General features: G+C 37.1%; 1 protein-coding gene across 4 annotated transcripts; it reads right to left on the bottom strand.

Annotated features, from left to right (window-relative positions):
• Window positions 1-1,153: 1,153 nt before the first annotated feature.
• ESCO1 (establishment of sister chromatid cohesion N-acetyltransferase 1) lies at window positions 1,154-23,611 on the bottom strand. Of its 4 annotated transcripts, XM_032222885.1 has the most exons (12): window positions 23,263-23,605; window positions 20,286-20,387; window positions 20,014-20,197; window positions 18,198-19,767; window positions 14,341-14,455; window positions 12,495-12,558; window positions 9,625-9,739; window positions 8,448-8,579; window positions 4,817-4,906; window positions 3,871-4,011; window positions 2,691-2,878; window positions 1,154-2,173 (listed from the first exon to the last, which is right to left on the bottom strand). In XM_032222885.1, the coding sequence occupies exons 3-12, from the start codon at window positions 20,193-20,195 to the stop codon at window positions 2,011-2,013; spliced, it is 2,760 nt and encodes a 919-aa protein (XP_032078776.1). In that variant the 5' UTR covers window positions 20,196-20,197; window positions 20,286-20,387; window positions 23,263-23,605; the 3' UTR covers window positions 1,154-2,010. The 4 variants fall into 4 exon arrangements, with proteins under 4 accessions (XP_032078776.1, XP_032078775.1, XP_032078774.1 ...); XM_032222884.1 differs by having other exon boundaries at window positions 18,198-20,197; window positions 20,286-20,332; window positions 23,263-23,606; XM_032222883.1 differs by having other exon boundaries at window positions 18,198-20,197; window positions 23,263-23,606.
• Between the last annotated feature and the right edge of the window lie 2,939 nt (window positions 23,612-26,550).

The raw sequence follows: 26,550 nt of genomic DNA on the forward strand, positions 1-26,550 counted from the left end.
ATGTGGGTTCACCACCAGATGGATTTGTAACTGGCTGACCAACCGCACTTAACATGTTTCCTCAATGGAACTGCATCTTCATGCAAGGAAGTATGCAGTGGAGTACCCCACAGCTCTGTTTTGGGCCCAGTACTCTTCAACATCTTCATCAATTATTTGGATGAGGGAATAAATAGGGAACTCATCAAATTTGCAGATGACACCAAGCTGGCAGGAATAGCCAACACTCCAGAAGATAGGCTCAAGATACAGAAGGATCTTGACAAACTTGAACATTGGGCACTATCTAATAAAATGAAATTCAATGGTGAAACGAGTAAGGTTCTACATTTAGGCAACAAAAATGAAATGCACAGGTACAGTATAGGTGGTACCTTGCTCAACAGTAATAACTCTGAAAGGGATCTTGGAGTCCTAGTGGACAACCATTTAAATATGAGCCAGCAGTGCGCAGCAGCTGCCAAAAAAGCCAACACAGTTCTAGGTTATATAAACAGAGGGATAGAATCAAGATGACGTGAAGTGTTAATACGATGTTATAATGGCTTATTAAGGCCATACTTGGAATACTGCATTCAGTTCTGGTCGCCACGATGTAGAAAAGATGTGGAGACTCTAGAAAGAGTGCAGAGAAGAGCAACAAAATGATTAGGGGACTGGAGTCTAAAACATATGAACGGTTTCAAGAACTGGATATGTCTAGTTTAATAGAAAGAAGGACTAGGGGAGACATGATAGTGTTCCAATATCTCAGGGGTTGCCACAAAGAAGAGGGAGTCAAACTATTCTCCAAGGAACCTGAGGGTAGAACAAGAAGCAATGGGTGGAAACTAATCAAGGAGAAAAGCAACTTAGAACTGAGGAGAAATTTCCTGATAGAACAATTAATCAGTGGAACAGCTTGCCTCCAGAAGTTGTGAATGCCCCGACAACAGAAGTCTTTAAGAAGATGCTGGATAGCCATTTGTCTGAAACGGTATAAGGTTTCCTGCTTAGGCAGGGGGTTGGATTAGAAGACCTCCAAGGTCTCTTCCAACTCTGCTACTGCATTGTATTGTATACCTACTGTATTTCTCTCTTTCTCTCCCTCTCTATCCCTCTACCTACCTACTTTTTTTTAATTTGTCTCTTCAAAACCTTGGTGCGTCTTATAGTCTGAAAAATATGGTACCTGCTTGTGATCACCAAAATGTAAATGCTGCAACTGTTAACAACCCAAAATCATTATTACACCAGACCAGTGTTTCAATCAACTTTTAATAGTCAATAATATCAAAGACATTGCTTAAATACATTTATCATTAGTAGATTATTTAAAAGTTATCAAATGTTTTATTTTTAAAATCTACATTATATACATGTCAAGAAGGCCACAGTAGTTTTTCATTATATACACCCTCTGAAATAAAGAGGGGTTTAGGCTAAAGTATCGTGAAGTCCACAAATTAAAGTATATACCCAATTTGCTATTGCTAAAGTATAGTTGGAGGCATACTTTTCAAAAGAAGCTAGTATCTTTTTTTAAAATTATTTCCATTCAACATAATATAGTGAGCCAATTATATACACTGATTAGACCCTACTTTTTACTGATCTTGAATACAGAATACTTTCACACCTCTAAACAGCTATGGAAATTATCAGTCTAAATTTCTACGGGGATTCTCAGATTCACACCTTTACCAAATACAGACTGACTTTCTCCTTGCCTTAGGTATACCATTACATTGTGAACTTCAAAATATACTTAAATGGCGACCATAGTTCTTGCACTAATTGACAGTCCACTATGAACAAATTATTTGCTGCATGTAAACATGGCTAGTGTACTAGAGATAATATTTTTTTATAAAAATATTAAAATTATTCTACTTCTGTGCTATTTACAGTTTTAATAAAATACAACCATCATCTTTTTGGTTGTTACTACACCTGAGTTCACTGCTAATAAAAGTCCAAATCTGTTGGTCAACATTAAGCAACAGAGTTAATGATTTCTCATTACTTTTTTTAATAAAGGTTACCACTTTGAGGCTGTTGTCCACTGAGAAAATTATATACCAAAAATTGACTAGTACCAAAATACCGTGTTGCAAACAATTTTCCATCCGGGGTAGGGTCAGAAAAAGCAATTTCTTCTTTACTTAAATATGAGCCATATATAAAATTGTTTCTGATTAAAGACAAGATAAAAAAAAATCACTGTGACAAAATAAAACTGGCAAAGAAACTTTTTAAAAACATATACTTTCCTACTGAGCAAATAATACTGATGAATCAAGGAGTTAACAAACATAAAAATACTGCCCCAAATACAATGTCTTTTAATACTTCTCAAAAGCCAGTATTCAAATGCTAACTAATCTTGTCTTCCTCTTAAAATGATCACACCTCTGAAATAGTCACATCTGCTCTCATAATTAAAAGTTTCCAAAGAACAAGTTATGAACAATTTAACAATTCTTACTTGGATTGGTTTACTGCCAATTGATTAAACAGTATATGAGGTATTTTACTACTCTAAGATAAAAGTAAAAGTTGAATACAGACTGTATCTTATTTAGAGTTATAACAGTCAGGGGCAACAGCAGGGAGGGTGTCAGAAAATTTAAAATGCCATGTGAGCAATCCTGTCCTTTTTCAATGTAACGTAGGTGCCTCTGTAAATCGTTAATACAAAAGGTCCTTACCTCAAACATTCTAACATCCGAGAAGCAATTTTTTTCCGTCGCATCATGCTGAACACCCAAATGCGACTAATACCACAGATGGCTGGCTCAGGAGTTGTTGAGCAGCACCAGGCCTTTTGCCTTTCAAAAGTGAGCTTATCATTTTCTGAACTAATATCTGGAATCTTTTCTTCAATAACTCTATACCCCTTGGGAAACAATAACAACAGTAGTTAGCATTATTTATGATTGATCTTAATATTAATGTATTTGTAATAACTAATTCCTATTTTAACTATCTCTTTTCCAAATATGGTATTTACATCCAGTCATATTTGCTAAATAGCCCCACACAAAGTGGTCATTACAATATAAAATGAATTTTATACACATGATTTATGTCAGCTGCCCAAGAAGGAAATACCAACTGACCAGCTAGTGCAGCTACAGTTCATTGTGTCACACCTCACACTTCACCTAGTGAAGATGACTACACTTCTTGGAATAGTTCTATAGTTCTACAATTTTTTAAAATCTTCAGTAGCCTTGCTATTTGAAACAAAAAAGATGGCTAGAATTATGGGAAAATCCACATGCCACTTCCTTATCCAACAGATGGTTGAGGAACTTTACACATCCCCTCTCCCATATAAGAAATAGCTTTTTACAGTCATCACACAAGCAAATAGCTCAAAATGCAGACCTGCTGAGAGTCCTTCCTCCAATGGATGAAAAAGTATGGCAGGAAAAATCAGCACAAGGATTACAAGGCAGAAAAAACTTGATTCTCTTTGCAGCCATCTTCAAATCATAATGAATTTTGCACCAGTATTTGAGAGATTTAGAAGTAGCACTAAGAATTAAAACACAACTGACTAGTATAGAACTTGGATTGCTGTATTTTCTGCAACCAAGTGCTGCACTGCAATTTTCAAATTGAAGCCTAACAGATGAGAAGACGTCTCTTATATGTATTTCAGGTGGTCACTACAATAACTGCTACCTTAAGAATTGGTATTTATTTTTACATTCTATCTCCATCCATTTTTCCCATTTTAAGTTATAAACAGAAATGTCCTTATTTTAATTATTAATTTTTCACCGGAAATATTCTCAGAGGTTCCACATTTTAAATAAAAATATACAAACTTTCTAAGAAAAATGTAACAAACAGGACAATAGTTATCCACAGTTTACTCACCCATTGAATATATTCTGCAATTAAGCAGCCAATTACTTTTTTATCATTAGAAATAAATAATAGTGTCTTAGTTCTGGAACATGTTAGAGGAGCTTGTTGGAATCCCAGATCATTATCAACCATCTCTCTGATCTCATCAACCTGCCAAATAAACAACATAAAAAGTCTTAGAACCAATATATTCAAAATCATATATTTTTTAAAAAGAACAAAATATGCACTCTAACAGAAAACATTTAAAAAACAAAAGTATTTTTTCATAATTGTTCAAAACTCAATATATATAGGTACAGATTTAGTGTTTGGGTATGTAATTTATATCAAATTTTACCTATTTGGGGAAGGAAAATATATTTAACACATCTACCCACACACAGAAAATATGCATAATAGAAAAACAAAACTGCAATAGTGAAACAAAACTTTAAAATGTATAATGTATACTTGAATGTAATAGAACTAGAATTCAAATTATAGTAAAGTTGTATAAACAAGCTTAATATAATCATAGAGACACTAAGTTTGTTCTAGCCAAAATTTTCTGATATTTTGCATTGCAGTGATATAGTACACAAGTAAGCTGTCAATCTCTCCCACATTGCAGTTTAAGACACATTGGTTTGTTTCTGCTACTAAACTTGTCATGTCATGCAAACAATTCTATTTAAATATTCTAGGGAAGATGGTTTATTTCTCCCTATGATCTTTTAACTGAAAATTAAATTCATATATTCTACCAACATCTTGTCATGCCAGTCTCTTGTTAATATAGCTAAAATAATCAAAACGTGGAAAGTCCTGTATATATTTGGCAACGTCAGTGATCAAAAAATTTATTTGCAGGTGTTTATTAGCACATTCTTAACAATAACAAACCACTGTAAAAAGTGTAGCAAAGCCTTTTCCTGTCCATTAAACAAAATACAATTCAAGACATTTCACTTACCTTTCTCAGTGCATATTTGGGATCATCAGGAAGGACCATTATAATCTTACCATCAGGATACTCAGACAAAATTCTCTCTTTTTTCCACCCCTAAAAAGGAAAAGACAGTGCTCAGCTAAACACAAAACTTTAATACATTGTTTACAATTATACTTTTAGCTTGTGTTAAATAATTCACCCTTGCTTAGCAAACAAAACTCCTGACTTGATGGAGTTATACTTGTCCATAAATATAGCTTGTGTAATTCAAAAGCTTCCACAGAAAACTATGAAAATATTTTGCACTTTACAACTCTTTTAGGGCTGAGTGACACTTTGGACAAAAGTTGGTTCTAGATACGTAGGAGTTCAAACATAATACATGCCCTCCATATCTGTTACATAATCCTAGGAAAAGGCCGCTGCTTTCAAGAGTTGTAGAGAGATGCCGATACAGCACTTTGTTGGATTCAAACATGAAGCATTGGGCAGCCCTAGTCTTTTCCACTAAAATAATATTTTGTTCATTCAGCAAATTTCCCCAAAATCAGTCCAGAGCTTGTATGTGCAAGTAGGAATATGTATATATGTACATTTATGTATGTTTTATATATTTATATATATGTACAATTATAGCATTTCTTTAACACAGTTACCTCCACAAATATGTGTACATTTTGATAAGTGGCATGCAACAGACCTCCAGGAGGTTTTCAGTGAACTGAATGGCATGCAGTGGTTCAGTGGTTCAAAAGATGAAATCATTTGTGTCACTAATTAGAACTAATAGTCACAAAAATGAGACTATAAACAAATAGCTACCTTCTAATACCCTAAAAGGGACAGTTGCTATGCTGTGTGTATCTGAAGTTAAACATACTCAAAAATGAGGTAATTAACTCTTCTTCAGATCCACACTGATGGTGATAAATGATCAGTACCTGCATGAAAAAACAAAACAAAAAGCCACTTAAGTCTATTAAGACTTAATTTTATCCATAAATTATAGTTTATGTTGTTTGCAATGGCTGCCTAAAGCAGTATTTATAGGAAGTTTAAAGAAAAGTACCATAAGTAGGCTAATAAATTCAAAAGTCTAACCTATGTTCATTTTAAAAAGGGGGGAGAGAAAAAGAAAGCTCACTAAAAATTAAACAATTAACTATATTCCACTGACACTTATATACACACTGTTTATATGTATATAACTACATACTGTTACATACTGTTATAACATTCACCCAAGAAAAGAGGCCGAAATGATACTATCAATTTGTAGGAGAAGAGGCAGAACCTGGGGACGGGGCCAAAAGGGGAATTAGCTTAGAGTTTCTTTATGTGGTCACAAACAGATTAAGTGCAACTCCTTTTGAATTCTGTTGACCCTTATTTAATGCCAAGATAGTGTTAACTAGATGTATAGATTCTTGTGCATAGGCATGATTAGTAATAAATCAGTTTAATTGGAACTTCACTTCCTGATCTTTTGAGGCTAACACAATAATTCAAATAAAGATCTTTCTGGTATCACTTGTGATAACAATTACATTTGATCATTTCATTTCATCAGATTTCTAAGCCACCTATTCATAAAGCAAGTCATCTTAATTTTAGAGTCCCAAAATATTATTTTAACACCTGAAAAAGGTTAGTTGGATGATACTTTTCTAGCATTTATTTTATTTATTTAGAAAATATATATCCACATCTACGCTATCCACTCATTTAATGGCTTTAGCTAATTTACAAAAATATTATAATAATAAAGCTATCATTAAAAACAAATATTATACATTAAAAACTCAGACAATAGAAGTCAAATATGATTATAGCCTTCTCTTAGACTTAGAGGGTAATATAGAAGGATTTAATTTAGTTCCAGTGGTAATTTATTCCAAAGCAATGGCCACATCATCCCTCCATAATTGATCTATAATTTTATGTATTCTTTTTCTTTTGTTTTATTCAATTAATTAAAAAAACTTTAAAAAAGAAAAGAAAGAACTGTTCATGTCAAATACATCTGCAATGGCAGCTACAGAAATTTAATTCACAGATGTTTTAATAAGGAAAAATTATATGAGCACCTTGAATTGATTTTTTATGGTGTTTAAAATATTGTATTTGTTGAGAATAATTTTAAGACATAAACATTAATTAAACTAAAATAAATAAATGGCTGCAACAATAATTATTTGAGAATTGACGTTTTTTGAAACATAATTTTACTCTTAGTTTAAATTATTATTTGTGATATACAAGGACAAAAAATTATATCACATAAAAGATTTAACTTATTTTCCATAAATCCACCCAGTTTGGTTATGATGTTTCAAAAAATCCAGTTTTAGCTGGAAACAAATACCAATAAAAAAATGCATATATTTGGACTGTAATGAAACATTAATATAGGCTAATATAGAAGAAGCAACTTGTATTCTAGCTTCTGGGTTTTCTATTTTGAATTCCAGCCTAACAAAAATAAGTAAGAGGTTAAAAAACTGATGTTCAAATTTTACCTTAAGCTCTGATCATTCAATTATTCATTTTTTTACTATCCCACCACCACTGCTTTTCCAGATGCTTTAAAAGTCCTGCTCTCCAGAGCTTTAGTAATGTATTTCTTCCATAGGTAGGCAATAGTTTATAGGAAGGTCAATAAGGTCATGAAACTAGTAAAAGCTTTTGTAAATCATTAAATCAGCAGCTAGATTTGAACAAGTTTGTATTTGTGTGGTAGACTTTGGAAGCAGTTGGGGGAGTTCAGTTCAATTATCCTGGAGGTCTTATCAATATAAATACAAGTTATGGAAGGTAACACATATGATAAAGAAAATAGAGTTCTAGTACTCTGAATATTAAGAGCCGAGGTGGCGCAGTGGTTAGGGTGCAGTACTGCAGGCCACTTCAGCTGACTGTTATCTGCAGTTCAGCAGTTCTAATCTCACCAGCTCAAGGTTGACTCAGCCTTCCATCCTTCCAAGGTGGGTGAAATGAGGACCCAGACTGTGGGGGTGATATGCTGACTCTGTAAACTGCTTAGAGAGGGCTGAAAGCCCTATGAAGCGGTATATAAGTCTAACTGCTATTGCTATTGCTAACATAAATTGCTGGGGGGGGAAAAAGGTCAGTTCAACAATCTTATATGAAATATGGTTTTTAAAAATAAATTGCGCAATTAAATGCTAATTATTTTCTACTAGCCAAACAAAATTTTATACTAAAATACCACTATGGGCAATATTATTTCCACTGCCTATGTGAAAGCATAAAATAATGCATGTGCAATAGGGCTGTAGATTGCTTTTGATTTGATTCCAAAAATGCTTCAAAGGATGCCTTCTGCATCTGACATGTGATTCCTGGAAAGGGTGACAGGCAGATTTCTAAGTGCTCTGGATACCTTTTTGGATTTGAATTGAATCCAAAGCACTATACAGTACAGACAGTATTAAGTAACTTAGAGGTGATATAATATTTACTCACGGAAGAATTAGTTAGGAGAAATGTGAACAAGCATGTTTCATTATTTTATTTAAACTAACAAATAAAATATTTCTAAGTGGATTTGCTGCTGTTTTAAGTATAATTTTGGAGATGCTATATAAAATATTTTATGCTTTGGAGCGGAGCAAAGAAAAAATATTCTTACCACATATTTTACTGCACTTATAAACTGGTTATGAAAGAACAGATGCTGGGTTTCATCCTCAGGATTTGAAGCTGTATAGAGCATTCCACAAATATTACAGGAAATAGCTCCAAACCGTTTTTGTCCTGCATCCTATATATTAAAAGTTAAAATATAGCTTGTGAAACTTTCCTAACCAAATAATACAATTTATGGAACATAAATAGCTGCAAACCCATGTCATTAAAATATACAAAGTACTTTCAATATCAAGGATAGCAACTATGAAGAGCATTCAAAATACATTTGTTGGGATTTGAAGCAAACTTGGGTCATGGCAATATTTTTAGGGTTATACATGATCTTTCCTGTTAATTAAAATGTGTATGGTAAAATAGCACATTTTCCTATTATTTTTTGTTAGTCCAGGGAAATCAAGAACTGGGGAACCGAGAACTAGGAAATCAATACAGGTAGTCCTTGACTTACAACACTTTGTTTAGTGACCGTTCAAATTTACAACAGCACTAAAAAAAGTGACATAAGACCATTTTTCACAGTTATGACCACTGCACTATCCCCAAGGTCATGTGATTTACATTTGGATGTTTGACAACTGGTTCATATTTATGATAGTTGATCTCAGGGTCACGTGATCACCTTTTGTGACTTTCTGACAAGCCAAATCAATTGAAAAGCTATATTCACTTACCAATGGTATTATTAATTTAACAACTGCAGTGATTCACAACAAATATGGCAAGAAAGGTCATAAAATAGGGCAAAACTCGCTTAACAAACTTCTCACCTAGCAACATAATTTTTGGGCTCAATTGTAGATATCGGAACAAAGCTATCATGTCACCCCTAGTCCTTCTTTTCATTAAACTAAACATACCCAATTTCAGCAACCATATTTTATGGTTTAGCCTTCAGTCCAAGATACTGGATGGCCATATCTGCTGTACATCAAATACATATAATACATTTCTTCACTACAATGAATGGAAAATTACCGTATACTATTACAAGAAACCTTTAAATTAGATTTAACCCATTTTTCTACTTACACAATAAGAGAAAGAATATTTTTCTACTTCATTAACATATTATACTTTATTAACTTATAAAAGCCTGACAGACATTGAATAATTGTTTTAAAGTAACAACCAGTAACTTGCTATCCACAAATACTTACTATGATTAGCTGCTTATCGCCATCTTTTGCAGCTTCTTTTAATTTTTGAATATGTTCTTCAGATGTAAGAAAGCCATCACATTTTGTTGTTAATGGAATCTTTGGCACAGATGCCCTTTATGCATAAAAATAATTCACAAAAGTTACTGTTTATGTATGTATTATAATAAAAATGTATCTCTCTTCCATACAATTGAACTGAATTAATATTAAATCTAAGTAGAACAGAGTGCAATACAAGACACCTTAAACTCCTGGAAGAATGGCAATCAAATAATTTAGCTACGCTTCTGTCAAAAAAATGTTTCTCACATTTTAAAGCAAGCAAAGTTTGTAAAGGAATAGGCCAATCCCTTTCTGATCTGAAAAACAAAGGCTGCACATATCAGCTTGATTGTCCACAAAGAATAAGATTTTATTTAAGATCTTCATGTCTTATCATGCTGGGTTTTAATTTTTTTTTTAAAGTGAACCTAATCTGTTGAGATGTGGTGTTTGCATGATGGTATTTCCTAGCAAAAGGAAAAACAGACTACCTCCACATACTCCATCCTCAATCCTTATTTCATAAATGGAAGCAATTACAGCTAGTCCTTGACTTACAACAATTCGTTTAGTGCCCGTTCAAAGTTAAAATGGCACTGAAAAAAGTGATTTCTGACCATTTTTCAGTTACGACCTTTGCAGCATCCCCATGACCATGTAATCAAAATTCAGCTGCTTGGCAACTGGTTCATATTTATGACCGTTGCTGTGTCCCCAGGTCAACGGATCACATTTTGTGATCTTCTGACAAGTGAAGTCAGAGCGGAAGCCAGATTCATTTAACATCCGGGTTACTAATTTATCGACTGTAGTGATTCACTTAGCAACTGTGGCAAGAAAGGTCATAAAATAGGGCAAAACTCATTTAACAAATGTCTCACTTAACAACAGAAATTTCAGGCTCAGTTATGGTTCTAAGTCAAAGACTACCTGTATTTTACTTAGATATCTTTAAGATGGAAGTTGGAACTATGCCTTCTTTTTTCTTCAGGATAAAGGGAAGACTTCCTATTTGAACAACAATTCTGTTCCTGCTTCATTTTAGTATCAAAAAGTAGGATATATAGAGCAAATGCTTTCAAAGTGATAATCACAGCAACAAAACAAAAACATGCAGAAACTCTCCTTATCTATTAGGTGCAAAAGTCACAGCCTTTTAAAAGTCTCTATTGAATGTTTGCTTATTTCATTTTAATACTGCCTTCTCAAAAGAGTCAGGCAATGTACAAATGTTGAGCCCCTAACAATAAAAACAGCATAAATCCATTAACTCATATTACTGACAGTTACACAAAGAAAATGGCTAGCTATTAAATTTCTGTTTAAAAAGTAATGATTTCGATGTCTTCTGAAGAGTCTGAAGTTTTACAGACAGACAGTTATCTGGGGGCAAAGTACTTTCAAGGGCAAGAGCTACTGTGGAACAGTCCTGCATCCTAGTCAACCCGTCTTTATGTTCAGTGGGATGGATCCCCTCCTGTACAACTATACAAGACAGGAAGACTCATACTGGTTAAAGTGACTTCTGATATGATTGGAGTTGTACTGTGTAGGGCTTTTCGGTAATAATTAACTGTCTGAACCGAGCTTGGAAGCTATGGGCAGCCAACATTGGTGTGGCTACAACATAGGTATCTCTTTCTAATATCCTGGCTGCCACAATCTGATGCATCTTGGAGATTATCTTGAAAGACAACAAGTATATGATGCATTGTAATAGTGTAAATCTCACAACAACTAGAGTAGAAGTTACAATATCTAAGTTTTTCCAGCTCAGTTAGGGCTGTAACTGGTACACTGTCTTCCTACCAGGGCTTCTGCCTGCTTCTCCAGCAGGATCTGCAAATCCAAGAGGATCCCCTAACCATAGATCTGCTCCTGCAGGGAAAGCACAATCACTGGAACTTAAGTTCCTAGAACTTACTAACTAACAAGCAACATCTTTTCTTACCAGACTTAATCTTGTATCTGCTTGTGTTCAAGATTTTAATAGTATCCCTATCTTGGCCTTGATGGTTATACAACTAAGTAGCAATAGTATAGTGACACTTCACTGTGACAGGTGACCCTGTGATTTGATGATTTTCCTCCCAGAACTTACTGAAACAACTCCTTTTAGTACAAACAGAGCTTCTGCATAGCAGCACTCAAAACATCTGCAGACAGTCCAGATGCCATTAAATACAGAAGTATTCACATTTTGCCAGTCAGTGTCTGATTCTCAACATGGGTTTATGCCCATGTTGAGAACCATTACAGGGCTGTACTATGTTTTGGTATTGTAGCACTGTTATACTAGGTCCCTCCCCCCCCCCCCCGTTTCATCTCTCTTGACTCCTCTAACAAACAGGGGAGTGCTCAGGATCAGCAACTGGGAAGAGACCCACAGTCACATTTATCATCCTTTGCAACCATTATCTACAGTGCAGTGCTACTGGGCCCATTAGACTCTCTCTAAAATTGCAGTTAGCCTTTCTTCTGAATCTTGGCAGCTGTAGGATATGCAACCCAGAGCTCATTCAGGGCCATATCCCTAATTCTACCCAACCAGAGGTGCCAGGTCTGTGTGCTTCTTCACCCACACATCTCATTTCACAGAAATCTGCCTTTATCAAGACCAGCCTAAGATCAAGGTGTCTGATTATTTGGCCAGTTGAGCTCAGGTTATATCCTTAGGAAAGGGAATATTAAAGAAAGAATGTTAAGTCTGAGTTGATAATACTTAGATATTTCTTAACAACTGACTGGCAAATTTAAAACAAACTTGTAAAAGATTGCAGCATAAAATATAAGAAAATATAAAATAATTTTTAAAAATACTGTACCTGCTCTCATTTATCTCAGAGGTTTTATTAGCAGGAGTCTGAACCAACTGTTTACCAACTGGATCTATCGATAAATCAATATGTTACTGCATTAGAGGAGAATATATGTAGCTCAGGGTTAAACTTGGAGTCCTTGATGTTCCTGAACTTGGATGTTTGTTTGAAACATCTGTAATCAAACAACCAAACTCAAAGACAACCAAGTACTCCATATTACTTCATATTTATCAATGAATATATAATAAAGACTACTTGGGGGGATAATTATCTTTAAGCAAGTTCTCCTTCAGTTTTATATTAGCTAAGAATGCATACTATGAACTCATACACACATATAATGAAAGACACACACTTCATGTAATTTAGACCTACAAAGGTTGAATAGATTATGAATTATGAAGTATCTTTAATATAACAGATTATATTTGTCTTATATTGTATACACAAAGTGTATAAAAAAGGGCAATATTGGGCTTCAGGGTTTAATGAATGTGATCTAGGCAACAGATTTCCTTAGTTTCATTGACAACTAGAAGCTGGCATTTTTAGGAGCAAGATGGACTGCTACGTAGACCACAGCAACTGTGCAGGGACTGACTAGGCTGTTGTCTAGACCATGGCACTAAACCCCATAGCTCAACAAAGCCCAACTGATAGCAGTTGTGAAAGCCAAACCAATAAGATGGTTTCATTTAAGAAAAAAAAAAACCCTCAGTATTTCAGTTTTGACTGGGGAGAGTGAAGCAGCACCATGTTTTTACTAGTTTATAAATCATGTAACTATGCATTACTTCCAGCAGCAATTTAATGCCTGTATTATATTAGAGTCACTGGGTCTAAATCTAGAATGCCATCTTATTCCTATTTAGTTTTTCTGATCTGTTTTGTTCTTGATGCTATAAGAAAAAAAAACCCCAAGAATTGATTCAACAAGTAGTGATTACTTTGCCTGTCTGCAGTAATGTTGAGTTCATACATCAAGTTGATCAATGATATAGTTTGTTACATTTTGCCCTTTGTGTTGTTATGAATCTAATTCATTATGACATATTACAAAATATTGAAAATATCATGAAAAAACAAATTTTGGCTTACAGTTATGCATACATTGGTCAATATATTAGCAAATCAGTTAAATTTAATTTGCCAATGGTAAGATCAGTTCAAAAAAAGCTATAAGTAGCCTCATTTTGCCATTTTTATGATAAGCCTTATTGCCAGGGCTGCTTCACTTAATAACCAAGAAAGAAACCACTCAACTTCATTTTGCAGAATTAAGAGTACTTTTACTGGTTATAATTAAATAGAAGCTAAGCAAAGCTGGATCTGAGCAAAAGCGCGCACAAGCATAGATATCAATACATGACCCATTCCCCTCCCCTTGGTAACCCCAGCCCATAGTCCAATCCAATATCTCCACAGCTGACATGTTCAAAAATCATCATCAGGTTGGTATGCCAGACAGTTGGCCTTGGCAGAAAACTCCTCTCCTTGCCACATGCGCAGTAGATGATGAGAACAACCCCCAATTAACAGCCCTCCTGCAAAGAATAATTCCCACACCCAAATACCATGCCCCCCCTCCCCGTTTCAATGGCAGCCGAAAAGCAAGCAGCAAAACAGAGGCTAACATCTATGGTATACTATTAGCAATCCTCTAAGCACAGGTTAGCCTATTAATGGAAATAAAGTTGCATCTGATTACCCTTGCTTCCTTCCAAGTTCCATGATTATTTGATCAGATAGTTTTTTAAATATATCATAACACATAAATTTGAATTTAAACTATAAATTATTTTATCTATAATTAAATATGCTTTAATATGAGATATAATTTGACGTTTACCTTGAGGTTTGATTTCTGTTGTCTCTCTTTTCATTTGCTTCACTACTGATTCTTGTTCTGAAATTATTTTCACTGAAGTATTTTCTGGATGTGTAGCGAACACTAAATTGAAACTCTAAAGATATAGATATAGATATACAAGAGTCATTTATTCAAACATACAACAGATCTTACCAATTCAAAAATTTAAATTTTTCTTCCTGCTCACTTTAAGAAACTTCTACCATGTTTGCATAATTAAATTATTGAGATGCAATAAATTATAAGGACTTCTGCAATAGCTGGGCTAGAGGTAATTTATCTCATGAGAATATTAACCAGTTTTCTTTGTGCAAATGTATAAAGAATTTAGAAATTCTAAACAATACTTTCAATCTTCAAGGAATCTTAGGGTTGTGCAGAGCTCTGATTCAAAGCAAAAAGGTGCTTTGAAGCATTCAGGAACATATATTTGAATGTAAACTAAATGTCCCTTTCCCTAAAATGGCACAGCACTGCAATGGGCATCTAAACAGGCTCTGAAAAAAATGCAGCTGCTTTAAGAAGTTGCAGAAAACATGTTAACATTAGAAACTTTCCATCCTTTAAAGTACCCTATAAACTTAGCAAATCATACTGAGATATAGCTATGTTTGCATATACCACCTATCTATGGCTTCAAGAGGTATAGTAAATAACTGTGTAGTACATGCACAAACTCTATTTCAGAGATACCTCTAGTTCCCAATGAACTAGCAAAGAAAATCTCTCAAATCTAAAAGATAAGTCAACTTATATTGTGTTGAACTTAACTGTCTTTCCCATGATGCTCAGTTACCTATATGAAAAAATGTGGACAAAATATTTCAAACCATCTTTTTACAGTTAGTTTTTAGTAATGTATTGCCTCTTAGTGCTACCCTGTTCGTGACAGATCAGATGGAGTCAGGTGAGAGGTCTCACTCTCCCTTGCCAAAAGCTTGGGTGAAGAGCCAAGTCTTCACCGCTTTTCTGAACATCAGTAGAATTTGGGGGGGGGGATCTGGATCTTCCACAGCCAAGCACTGTCACAGAAAAGGCACTCTTCCAGGGTCCCACTCAATGATACAAATTAACTGAAGGAACCCAAAGTATGCCAACCCTGTAAGATGAAAGTGGTCAAACAGATACAATGAGAGACAGGCAGTCCCTCAAATAATGAGTCCTGATGCCATGTAAGGTTTTATAGATAGCAGCCGGCACCTTGAATCACACCCAGAAGCCAGCCAATTGCACTGGATGCAACCAGTATAGTTCACGAAGCAGAGGTGTTACATGGGCATACCAAGAATGCCCATCATTGCTTATGCCACTTTATTCTGGATCATTTGAAACTTCCGGGTGGTCTCCAAGTTCAGCCCCATATACAGTGGGGCAAAAAAGTATTTAGTCAGCCACAAATTGTGCAAGTTTTCCCACTTAAAAAGATGAGAGAGGCCTGTAATTGACATCATAGGTAGACCTCAACTATGAGAGACAAAATAAGAAGACAAATCCAAACAATCACATTGTCTGATTTGGAAATATTTTTTTTGCAAATTATGGTGGAAAATAAGTATTTGGTCAATATCAAAAGTTCATCTCAATACTGTGTTATATATCCTTTGTTGGCAATGACAGAGGTCAAGCGTTGTCTTTAGGTCTTCACAAGGTTGGCACACACTGTTGCTGATATGTTGGCCCATTCCTCCATGCAGATCTCCTCTAGAACAGTGATGTTTTGGGGCTGTCGCTGGGCAACACAGACTTTCAACTCCCTCCAAAGGTTTTCTATGGGGTTGAGATCTGGAGACTGGCTAGGCCCCTCCAGGACCTTGAAATGCTTCTTACGAAGCCACTCCATTGTTGCCCGGGCGGTGTGTTTGGGATCATTGTCCTGCTGAAAGACCCAGCCACGTTACATCTTCAATGCTCTTGCTGATGGAAGGTTTGCACTCAAAATCTCACGATACATGGCCCCATTCATTCTTTCCTGTACACAGATCAGTCGTCCTGGTCCCTTTGCAGAGAGACAGCCCCAAAGCATGATGTTGCCACCCCCGTGCTTCACAGTAGGTATGGTATTCTTTGGATGCAACTCAGAATTCTCTCTCCTCCAAACACGACGTGTTGTGTTTCTACCAAACAGTTCTACTTTGGTTTCATCTGACCATATGACATTCTCCCAATCCTCTTCTGGATCATCCAAATGCTCTCTAGCAAACTTCAGGTGGGCCCGGACATGTACTGGCTTAAGCAGGGGGACACATCTGGCATGTCTAGACCTCAAGACTGGACTACTGCAATGCGCTCTACATGGGGCAGCCCTTGAAGAGCATTTGGAGACTTCAGCTCGTCCAGAATGCAGCCGCGCGAGCGATTGTGGGTGCACCTCGGTACACCCACGTTACACCTATCCTCTGCGAGCTGCACTGGCTACCTATTGGTCTCCGGATACGCTTCAAGGTGCTAGTCGTCACTTATAAAGCCCTTCATGGTATTGGACCTGGGTACTTGAGACCGCCTGCTGCCAATTACCTCCCAAAGGCCCATTAGATCCCCCAGATTAGGCCTCCTCTGGGTTCCATCTACTGGCCAATGTCATCTGGCTACTACCCAGAGGAGGGTCTTCTCTGTGGCTGCTCCGGCCCTTTGGAACGAACTCCCCATGGAGATTCGGACCCTCACCTCCCTCCAGGCTTTCCGCAAAGCCGTTAAAACCTGGCTGTGCCGGCAGGCCTGGGGTTGACAAGTTCCCTTCCCCCCTCGAATTGTGTGACTGTTGACTATCTTTTTAAATTCTCTTGTACTTTGTTTGTTGTATTCCCTTCTTGTTTTACCCCCCCCCCTTGGGTTTGTTAGCTGCCCTGAGTCCCTTCGGGAATAGGACAGCATATAAATACAATAAACCTTCAACCTTCACTGCAGGATCTGAGTCCCTGGCGGTGTAGTGTGTTACTAATGGTAGCCTTTGTTACGTTGGTCCCAGCTCTCTGCAGGTCATTCACTAGGTCCTCTTGTGTGGTTCTGGAATTTTTGCTCACCCTTCTTGTGATCATTTTCACCCCACGGGGTGAGATCTTGTGTGGAGTCCCAGATCGAGGGAGATTATCAGTGGTCTTGTATGTTTTCCATTTTCTAATTATTGCTCCCACAGTTGATTTTTTCACACCAAGCTGCTTGCCTATTGCAGATTCAGTCTTCCCAGCCTGGTGCAGGTCTACAATTTTGTTTCTGGTGTCCTTCGACAGCTCTTTGGTCTTCACCATAGTGGAGTTTCGAGTGTGACTGTTTGAGGTTGTGGACAGGTGTCTTTTATAGTGCTAACAAGTTCAAGTAGGTGCCATTAATACAGGTAATGAGTGGAGGACAAAGGAGCCTTTTAAAGAAGAAGTTGCAGGTCTATGAGAGCCAGAAATCTTGCTTGTTTGTAGGTGACCAAATACTTATTTTCCACCATAATTTGCAAAAAAATTCTTTCCAAATCAGACAATGTGATTGTCTGGATTTGTTTTCTCATTTTGTCTCTCATAGTTGAGGTCTACCTAGGATGTCAATTACAGGCCTCTCTCATCTTTTTAAGTGGGAGAACTTGCACAATTGGTGGCTGACTAAATACTTTTTTGCCCCACTGTAGGCATGTTGCAATAGTCAAGCTGCAAAGTTATTACGGCATGTGTGATAAATGATGTAATAAATTATAAATGATACATGCATGATAGAGATAATGGGTTATTTTAAACAGAATGTACTGCATTATACTCATCCTCAAAGTACATCATATTGCCCCATGAAACAAACTAATTCCGCAATAAAATACAAAGTCATACTATTATATCACAAAATTACAAAATAATTACCTTATCTGCTGTTGGCCCAGGACAATGTTTTGCCTCAGACAAACCATTCTCTATTTTCTGTACAGTGGACTGTTTGGCATGTAGTATTCTATCTTTAATCTGGATTCCTTCAAAATCAGGTTTATTTAACTTCTGTTCACATATTGTGCTATCATTGTGTTGAGACAATTTCCTTTGAACTTCTGGAAGGTGTATTTCTACAGTTCTGGCTTGTTGTTCTTCAGGATCATTACATTTTAAAACATCAAGCTTTGGAGTACTTGAGATACTATGGCTCACATGATTGACCCTAGTTAATTTTATTTTGGTCCACTTAGAATTCTTGTTCACTGTGCTATGTCTGCCATTTACAGTACATTTGACAGACATCCCTTTTTTGCTGGGAAAAAACCTCTTACATTGAGAGTTCTGGTTAGTTTTCCCATCATTTAATACTATGTCCTGTGGCAATTCAAGCACTGGATTTTTTTCCTCCTCTTTTCTATAGTCAGGATTAGGAGAAATTCTTTTTACCTCTACTGTGTCTGATTCAATCTCACCTGCAATTTCTTCACACAGTTCAAGAATGCTAATCTTTTTAGATTTTACCACATCCTCTCGTTGGCAAACAGGTTGTACTGGTAAAACTCTATCTGCTTTTACAACGATTTTTCCATTTTTGTGCTTTGACTTTGCTTTGCTTATTATACTGCAAGCTGAATTTATAGGACAGGAAATTGTGTTGGCAACCTTTTCTGATTCTTTATTACTTTCCAAATTATTTCTCAGTTCTCTTGGCTTATCTTGAGATATAATTGAATCACTGATTTCAGAATCCGCTTCATGTTTTTTTGGGGAGAAGCAACCCCTTTTTTTATTATCTGATATTTTTCTTCTTTCAATTTGATGATCATTGTCTTCTGCAGACTTTCCTGGTTTCTGGTGGACATGTTTCAATTTTTCAGGTTTAAGTTGCGGCATTAGCTTTTTCATCTGGTTACATTGCTTTGTAACAGAAGCACGTGTTTCTTTGACTTTTCTGCTTCTCAAAGATATTGAAGAAACATCAGACGACTGCTGAAATCTTGGCGATCTTCTAGTTTGATGTCCATGTGAAACAGCATGTTGTGACTTTGAAAGGTCCTGCACTGTGTCCTTCTCAGGTACTTTTTTAGTTTGTTTAACAGGTAATTGTTCTTGCCTAATTCTGACAGCTTTAATAGAATCATTGCCCACTGATTTTTTCCCTATGTTTCTGTGGTCAATATCACAAGGCTTTTCACTTGAAGTTTTAGTCCATCTTGCTTCACTGTTTTGAGAAGCTGTTTTTTTAAGAGAAGGGGTTTTAGAATTCTGAACCTCTAAGTTACTACTACTAATATATTTTCCAGATTTTGTAATTCTTCTGGTATTTTCTTTGATTGGTCGTGATTTCGAATGCAGGTTCTTATGACTTGTTTTACCACACCGGGCTGCATGTCTTTTACACTGAGCTTCAGTAGAACGTGTTTTAGAATCTACAGGTGATTTATTTGGTTTCTTGTTTTCATAGGAAGTTTTATTTTTGACAATGTTGCATTTTCTCTTCCCCCTAGAACAGATTTTGGAAGAAGATTTTGAAAGATTCAGAGAATTAGCATGCTTTAGTTTGGAAGATTTCAGAGATGTTTGTGCAGGACGTAATTTACCTAAAGATGTTAAGGATGTCCTTTTCATGCACACCATTTTACATGCTTTCTTCTTTAACTCATTTAAAGTCTGTTTGGAGTTCCTTTGTGCTTGCTTATTTTGGGAATATGGCAGAGCAGCTCTATTTATAAACTTATTGACAGCTGACCTGTTAGTAGTGGTAGAGACTTGGGGCACTTCTTTCTTCGGCACTGCTTTCTTATTTGATATGCATTTAGCATCCTGTACTTTTCTTTCTTTGCTAGTAGAAACTGATTTATTACTTTTATTCAATTTCCGCCGCTTAGCAGAGGATTCTACCAGCACAGATTTCCTTTTCTGTGCTGCCATTTCTGAAAGAAAAGGATATTCGTTTATAACTATACTCTTGAAAAATACATTTTAAATTAGAAGCTTAACATGTTGACTTGGTTTACTCACAAGTATTGTTTTGTAAGCAAATTCTGCTTCAGTAGAAGTGTAGTGATCTGTGAAAAATGCATTCCTTATGAATTTACATCCAAAGAGAGCATTATATATATCCTATAAACACAGGAACAATAAAATATTAGTGGTAGTGCCACTACTTTTGAGCACAGATGTCTAATTAAAAAATAGTTTCATTGCAATTTTAGGATATGCAACATATATTTGGAAAACATCTGGATTATATGTCTCATTTCATCCTTTGATGTTCATATTATTCTTTATCATGCTTTTCCTACAATATTCTAATGTCAGTGAAGATTAAATTACACATATCATGAAAAACTAACATACTAACAGTTATGGTTTACTGTATATCTAACATTATCAGGGCCATAAGTGTACGGTTTTTTGCTTTACATCATTCTCTAAGAAGACTTATGGGCCCAGAAATTATTTTAAAATTCCTGTAACTTTGCCATTATATAAGTTTTGGGGGGAAATAAACAACTTTTCTTACTCATTAAACAGTAACAAATAGAGATGTAATATATTTGTCCCAAATGCATTGAAGAAATATGTACATCCCCTGAATGTTCTGTAAATTTCTACTGTAACTTGGAAACTTTCAATGCCAAGAAACGAAGATCTATGTGCATTTCATAACCCCCCCCCCAAAAAAAACGTCAGAGGTATCCCAATCATGGTGAGGAGAAGAGCTTCTAATGATCTACTGTCTTCCATTTTAAGCCTTCGTAACATATTTTCAGTTTAAGCTTATTCTAAACTTCTTTGCTTGGTTGTGACAGAAGTTGACTTGGATCCTAAATCAACTAATATCAGACAGTTGCATCTATGAAAAGTCTTTTCATGATTAAGTACATCACACAGACATTATACATATAACACACATATTTCTCAACTTATTCTTTTTCCTAAGAAGGAAAAACTGAAAGGCAGTATTCTTTCACCCATTTTGTTTTCAATTAATCGTGAGGCATATGAATATAGGATTCAAGGAATGGAGGAAAAATTAAGACTTTGAAGCAAATAAAACTACTATATTATAGTAAAACTACTATAGTAAACTATTTATTAAGAGAAGTAAGAAGAATCTGGGAATAACTGATGCAACATGTGTAGTAGAACTGACTACACCCCGATTCTGTATATGTGGGATAACAATCTAGGGTTATGTAAAAGGCTACCTACATTTTACACTGCCACTTTCTCAAACTATACACAGGTTCCACATATTTTACACTATGTAAATATCAAGAACATTTAGCCAGGGTTACAGAATACATTAACTTGCGCATTTATCATGGAGAACCAGTAATACAATTTCGGAATGTATGTAAGGTTCAATCTTATTATTAAAGCAGAACAGTGCATAATACAGAGAAAACAAAGCGCAATCCCAGGGCAGAGAAAAATCACATTGTTTAGATCAAGGTAAGCAAAAACAGTTTGAGATCAACAATCCACAGTAGAAATTAGCTTCAAAAGCCTGCTTAATGTCTGCCTTAACCATCAAAATACATGGTTGCTTTAAAAAAAAAAGGCCAGCTAGCGCACCTCCACAAACCACAGGATAGAATAACATTTGAACGGCTTCCAGGGGACAGGAGAAGATTCAGGAAGCATGAATTTCTAATGCTAGTGTCAAGTGAAGCCATTTGGGGTTTGACTTAGCAGAATGTGCACAGCAACCCCTCTGGCTGCAGCCATGGTTTATGACTCAACCTAGCCTGTGAAGCAGATTATTAGTGGAACAAACTATGAGTAAAACAAGGACCACAGATTAACCATACTGCAATCCTGTAAGAAAAGCAAACCGAGTAACGCAGCACATGCCTCAAAAACTTCACACTGAAAGAATCCCTCTGCGGCCCCAAAGGGAATCCTTTCCAGACTTTCCTCAGAATGTGGAGCTCTTGCCTCATAATCAGGAGGTTGTGAGTTCAATCCTGGGTAGAGGCAGATATAGGTCTCCTGCTTGGGCAGGGGGTTGGACTAGATGACCTGCAAAGTCCCTTCCAACTCTGTTAATCTGTTAAATCTAATACTGGGCTACAGGAAAGGGAAAGCCAAAGGTAGGCAGAGCCACCAGGTGGCTCCTCCTCCACAGAAGAAAACATTTGGGACTGTGGGGTCCTTGGTGCCCTCTGAGGTTGGTGTTTTTTCTCGCAGGTGCCTCCGATGAAGTTACCTAGTTTGGTAATGAAATGTCTGAGAGAAAACCACCAAGCTTACAGAGCACCAGGAACCCTCCAAAGGCGGGTTTCCTCACCGCCAAGGTCCTTTGATCATTAGCCTGGCTTCTTACCAGGCATTACGGATGGGCCCAGGCCTGAGGAGAAAGGGGTGCAGCCAGTATACTGTTCTGGGGCCCTTGAAGAGGGTTTTTTAAAAAAAAAAATTACAAAACCAAATTTTTAAAAAGAAAAACAATATTGGATCATTTAAAGCATATGTTAAAACTTCACAGGCAGCAGGGATGGAATCTGGATTTTACCACCCCAATAGACAGTAAACAAGGAAGAACAAAAAAAAAGAGGGGAGGAAAATTCAGCGTATTAGTTGAGTGTAATTAAGGTTTGAAGGAAGAGTTAAAAGTCAAAGGCAGTGTGGAATAATAGGTAGATCTTTAGGAAGGACGTCAAAAAAATGGAGGAAAAAGAAAGGTGCTGTTGATGTTTAGGACAAGGAAAAAACAGGAGGACATATTTAAATATATATTCATCTCTATATATTTAATATATTTCCAAGTACGTTTGAATGTGATTAATAAATGTACAATTACGACATTGATTTATGGGTCTATATTAGTCTTGTTCCAGCGGCCCTGGACGGGCCAGAAGGATTAACTGAGCCGGGCGCAGCAAGGCCTCCCCTGTTTCCCCCCCCCCTTTTTCCCCCCTGCGCCCCTTCTCGTCACCTAGAATAAGGGAGCCGAGCGACCCCACTTTTTACCCCCGGCAGGCCTTACCTGCCCAACGACGGACCCACAAAGGAGTCGGAAGAGCCGCAAAGGAACAAAGTGCTCGGGAAACTACCGGTATCGTCTCGGCTTCCGCGTCAGCGCCGCCAACTCCCCATGTCACCCGGCCGGCACGAAAGAACAAGGAGCGAGCCGAGGCGACCACAACGCCTCTCGCATCCGGATTGAAGAGGCGCGGGGGGGGGAAGGGTCGGGCCTGAAGTCGCTTCCAAGATGGATTTCCGGTTGTCTGATGCAGGTTTCAAGGTCCGCCATATACGGGGGTGAGGGTGAGGGGAAGGAGACCGGCGTGTTTTAAAGGCCGCAGATCTTTTACAAGTTCTGCCCCTCTCGCACATTGGGAGACGAGTGATTGTTGCAGTTCCCTAAAACAGGGGTCTCCAACCTTGCCCACTTTAAGACTTGTGGACTTCAACTCCCAGCAAAGCTGGCTGAGGAACTCTGGGAGTTGAAGTCCACAAGTCTTAAAATGGCCAAGGTTGGAGACCGCTGCTCTTAAAGAACAAGTTTGCCTCGTCCCTGTTAGGGCACTTTTGCTTTTATGTCAAGGAGAAAGTGCGTTAGAAAAGGAAGAAAGCTAAGCATGCTTTGCTCGAAGGAAAAGGCTCCCCCGTAGAATCTATTTAGGGTCTCTGTCTGGAATGCAAAAATAAAAATAAAAAAAATCGGACGACCGCTAGATGACCCCCCCCCAAAAAAAAGGAATTGCAGAAAACTCGGATTACATCAAGTCATCCAAAGGTTCGCTGATCAAATTTCGCAGCCGATGTATTCATCATTTATGTCAAAGAAATCCGATGACTTGCACCACAGTCTTAACCAGCTCCAACAAGTTGCCTCCAAATCTGGAAGTTTAATGCTGCAGACAAATCTAGAAATGCTGCAGTTGCAAAACTAACAACAACTGACTACTCAATTCCTTCATTATTGTCCAGTTGTTACAAAACTGGACATTTTGTTTCAACTAACAGAAGCATCTAGACACTCTCAAACTAATAAGCAGTGAAATCTGCGAGGAAAAGTCGTTGAGAGTCCGGCGGCGTGTAGGTTTAACATATTATTGTTGTCAAGGTCATCCAGGAAATGTGGCTAACAGTTTAATGAACAGATTCAAACTTGTGACTAATTTCTTTCCTCCGTTCTTTGAGGAAATGTTGGAATCCCGAGGAGAGCGTTGTCATTGGATTAAAAACTTTGCTTCGCACGCTGTAAAGCTACTAACAATAAGGAGCGTCAAGTTATTAAACTTTAGTAGCATATCTCTTACTATAAATCAAAGAAATCGAATTCATCTAATAAATGTCCAATGTTATTTAAATCGATCCGCTTTATTTCTGTTTTACTACTTTACTGAAAAACAATCACATTTTAAATTCGGCAAAATATTCTTTTCCCAAAGTTCTGTACTGGGGAACCAGAAGTGTATCAGCGATTACCTTTTTCTCTCGCTCTTTACAACAACAAAGTCTCCGCCCCAGAACGCTACCACCTGACACCGAACAGACTCGCTTGTCTCCTTAAACAGTGACGTCAAACCGGATTTCCGAAAGGAGTTGCGAAAGTAGCTGTTGCACATGCGCAGTTGATTAAAAGTGCCTAGAGCCGGTTTCCAGAACCATAGAGTTCTTCAAAACCAGTTAATGCCCGTTCTGTTTACAATCAGGAGTGTCTCTCTTACGAAGCATGGCGTAGTTTTCTTCAGAATGCTTTAGATTCCTGCTTCTGACTAATGTGTCTTAAGCAATGCGCGAGTACAGGTTTGCTGCAAAGAAATATTAAAGATAAAATATGATGTAATATGATTGGAATGCCATACGGCCTTTATTTCAGAAAGATGTCCTTTAGATTATTTTTTTTTAAATATTGTGTTCTTTAGCTATTTACCTTGTATGGACAAATGGTATTACCGTAATTAAGGCAGTCTTTCATGGGACAAGTATGAACATTGATTTTTTTAAAGTAAATTTGCATGCAGTTCTCCGTTAATGACCATGTGTTCGTCAACGGTTCAAAATTATGATGGTTCTGAATAAAGGGGACTTAACGACCAGCCCCGAAGTTCTGGCTGGCCCAGCACTCCTGCAGTCATGTGATTGCAATTTGTCTACCACTTCACATTTGTCCTGGTTGTGCTGTCTCTCAATCTCACGATTGCCAATTTGGCAACCTTTCCTGTTGGCAGGGAAAGTTGAAGTTGATCCAGGAAGTCGCTCAGAGTCCTGTGCCTGGCAGTAGCCACCCTGGCCCCTTCAAGCTCACTGGCCACCCTCTTACCCCACTCCCCCATCCAGCAGCAACTGCTTATCTATCAGTAAGCTTGCTTGCAAGCTGTTTTAGGTCTTGGGAATTCCTGACAACTTCCCCTTTCGTTTGTTGCAAGAATACAGGAAGTTGCAAGGAGCTCCTCACTTAACAACCCCTGTCTCACTTAACAGCAGCAATGGGGAAGGCTTGGATTTCTGATGGTAAGTGATATAGTCACTGCTGTGCTTTACAGCTACTGTCATTAAGTGAGGTTATATGTACAGGTATTCCTCATCTCTTCATTGATTGTTCAAAGTCACAGTGGTGCTCAAGGAGTGATGTGACTAGTCTGACTGTTGTGGTTCCCCCATTGTCATATGATCCCAATTTGGGTGCTTGGCAACTGGCTCACATGGATGCAGTCATGGGATCACTATTTGTGACCTTCCGGCCAGCTTCCCAAAAGTAGTCAGTGGAGAAGCTAACAGGGTAGGTTAAAAATTGCTTTCATAATCTATGGACTACTTGTGTACAATTTGATCTTAAATATTTTTATTAGAATATGCTTTTTGTAAAGTTTTTCTTGGTTTGCTTGGTTTACTTTTCTTTTCTAGAGGAAAGTCATAAACAGTTAAATTATCCTTACGAGAGCTTCAGATTTGCCCCTTTCCACGTTTTATTTTTTCCATGAAAATATGTTCATGAATATAATGTAACATAATATGATGTAATATAACATTCCAAATTTTTACAGTCTAGGTCTACTAGTCTGTTTCTAAGAATCCTCTGAAAAAATATGACACTTCCTCTTATGTACCTCTTATGTTGTGCCATTTGGGCCGTATTAAGGAATGGCATTTAGGAAACTGGTTCCACTTAAGGCTATTAATATCAGTCATTAGCTTTTGACAAACACTGCGATGCTCCAATAGAGATAAAGGTTTCCCAATGCCAGCAATCTTTGTGAGCCTCTGATGAATGTGAGTCAAAAGGGATGGATGAAGCAGTAATGAAAGCTCTGCTAAAAAGCAA

Source organism: Thamnophis elegans, chromosome 8, assembly GCF_009769535.1.
Source record: "Thamnophis elegans isolate rThaEle1 chromosome 8, rThaEle1.pri, whole genome shotgun sequence".
Classification (NCBI taxonomy): domain Eukaryota; kingdom Metazoa; phylum Chordata; class Lepidosauria; order Squamata; family Colubridae; genus Thamnophis; species Thamnophis elegans.

What these genes read in the sequence shown, in the direction of transcription:
- ESCO1 (XM_032222884.1), bottom strand. Translation starts at nt 20,195, where the DNA reads ATGGCAGCACAGAAAAGGAAATCTGTGCTGGTAGAATCCTCTGCTAAG. An exon ending in AACAGAAATCAAACCTCAAG is followed by an intron (nt 12,559 to 14,340) that starts GTAAACGTCAAA and finishes ATTTATCGATAG; the next exon opens with ATCCAGTTGGTAAACAGTTG. An exon ending in CGGATGTTAGAATGTTTGAG is followed by an intron (nt 2,174 to 2,690) that starts GTAAGGACCTTT and finishes GTCTTTAATCAG; the next exon opens with AAACAATTTTATATATGGCT.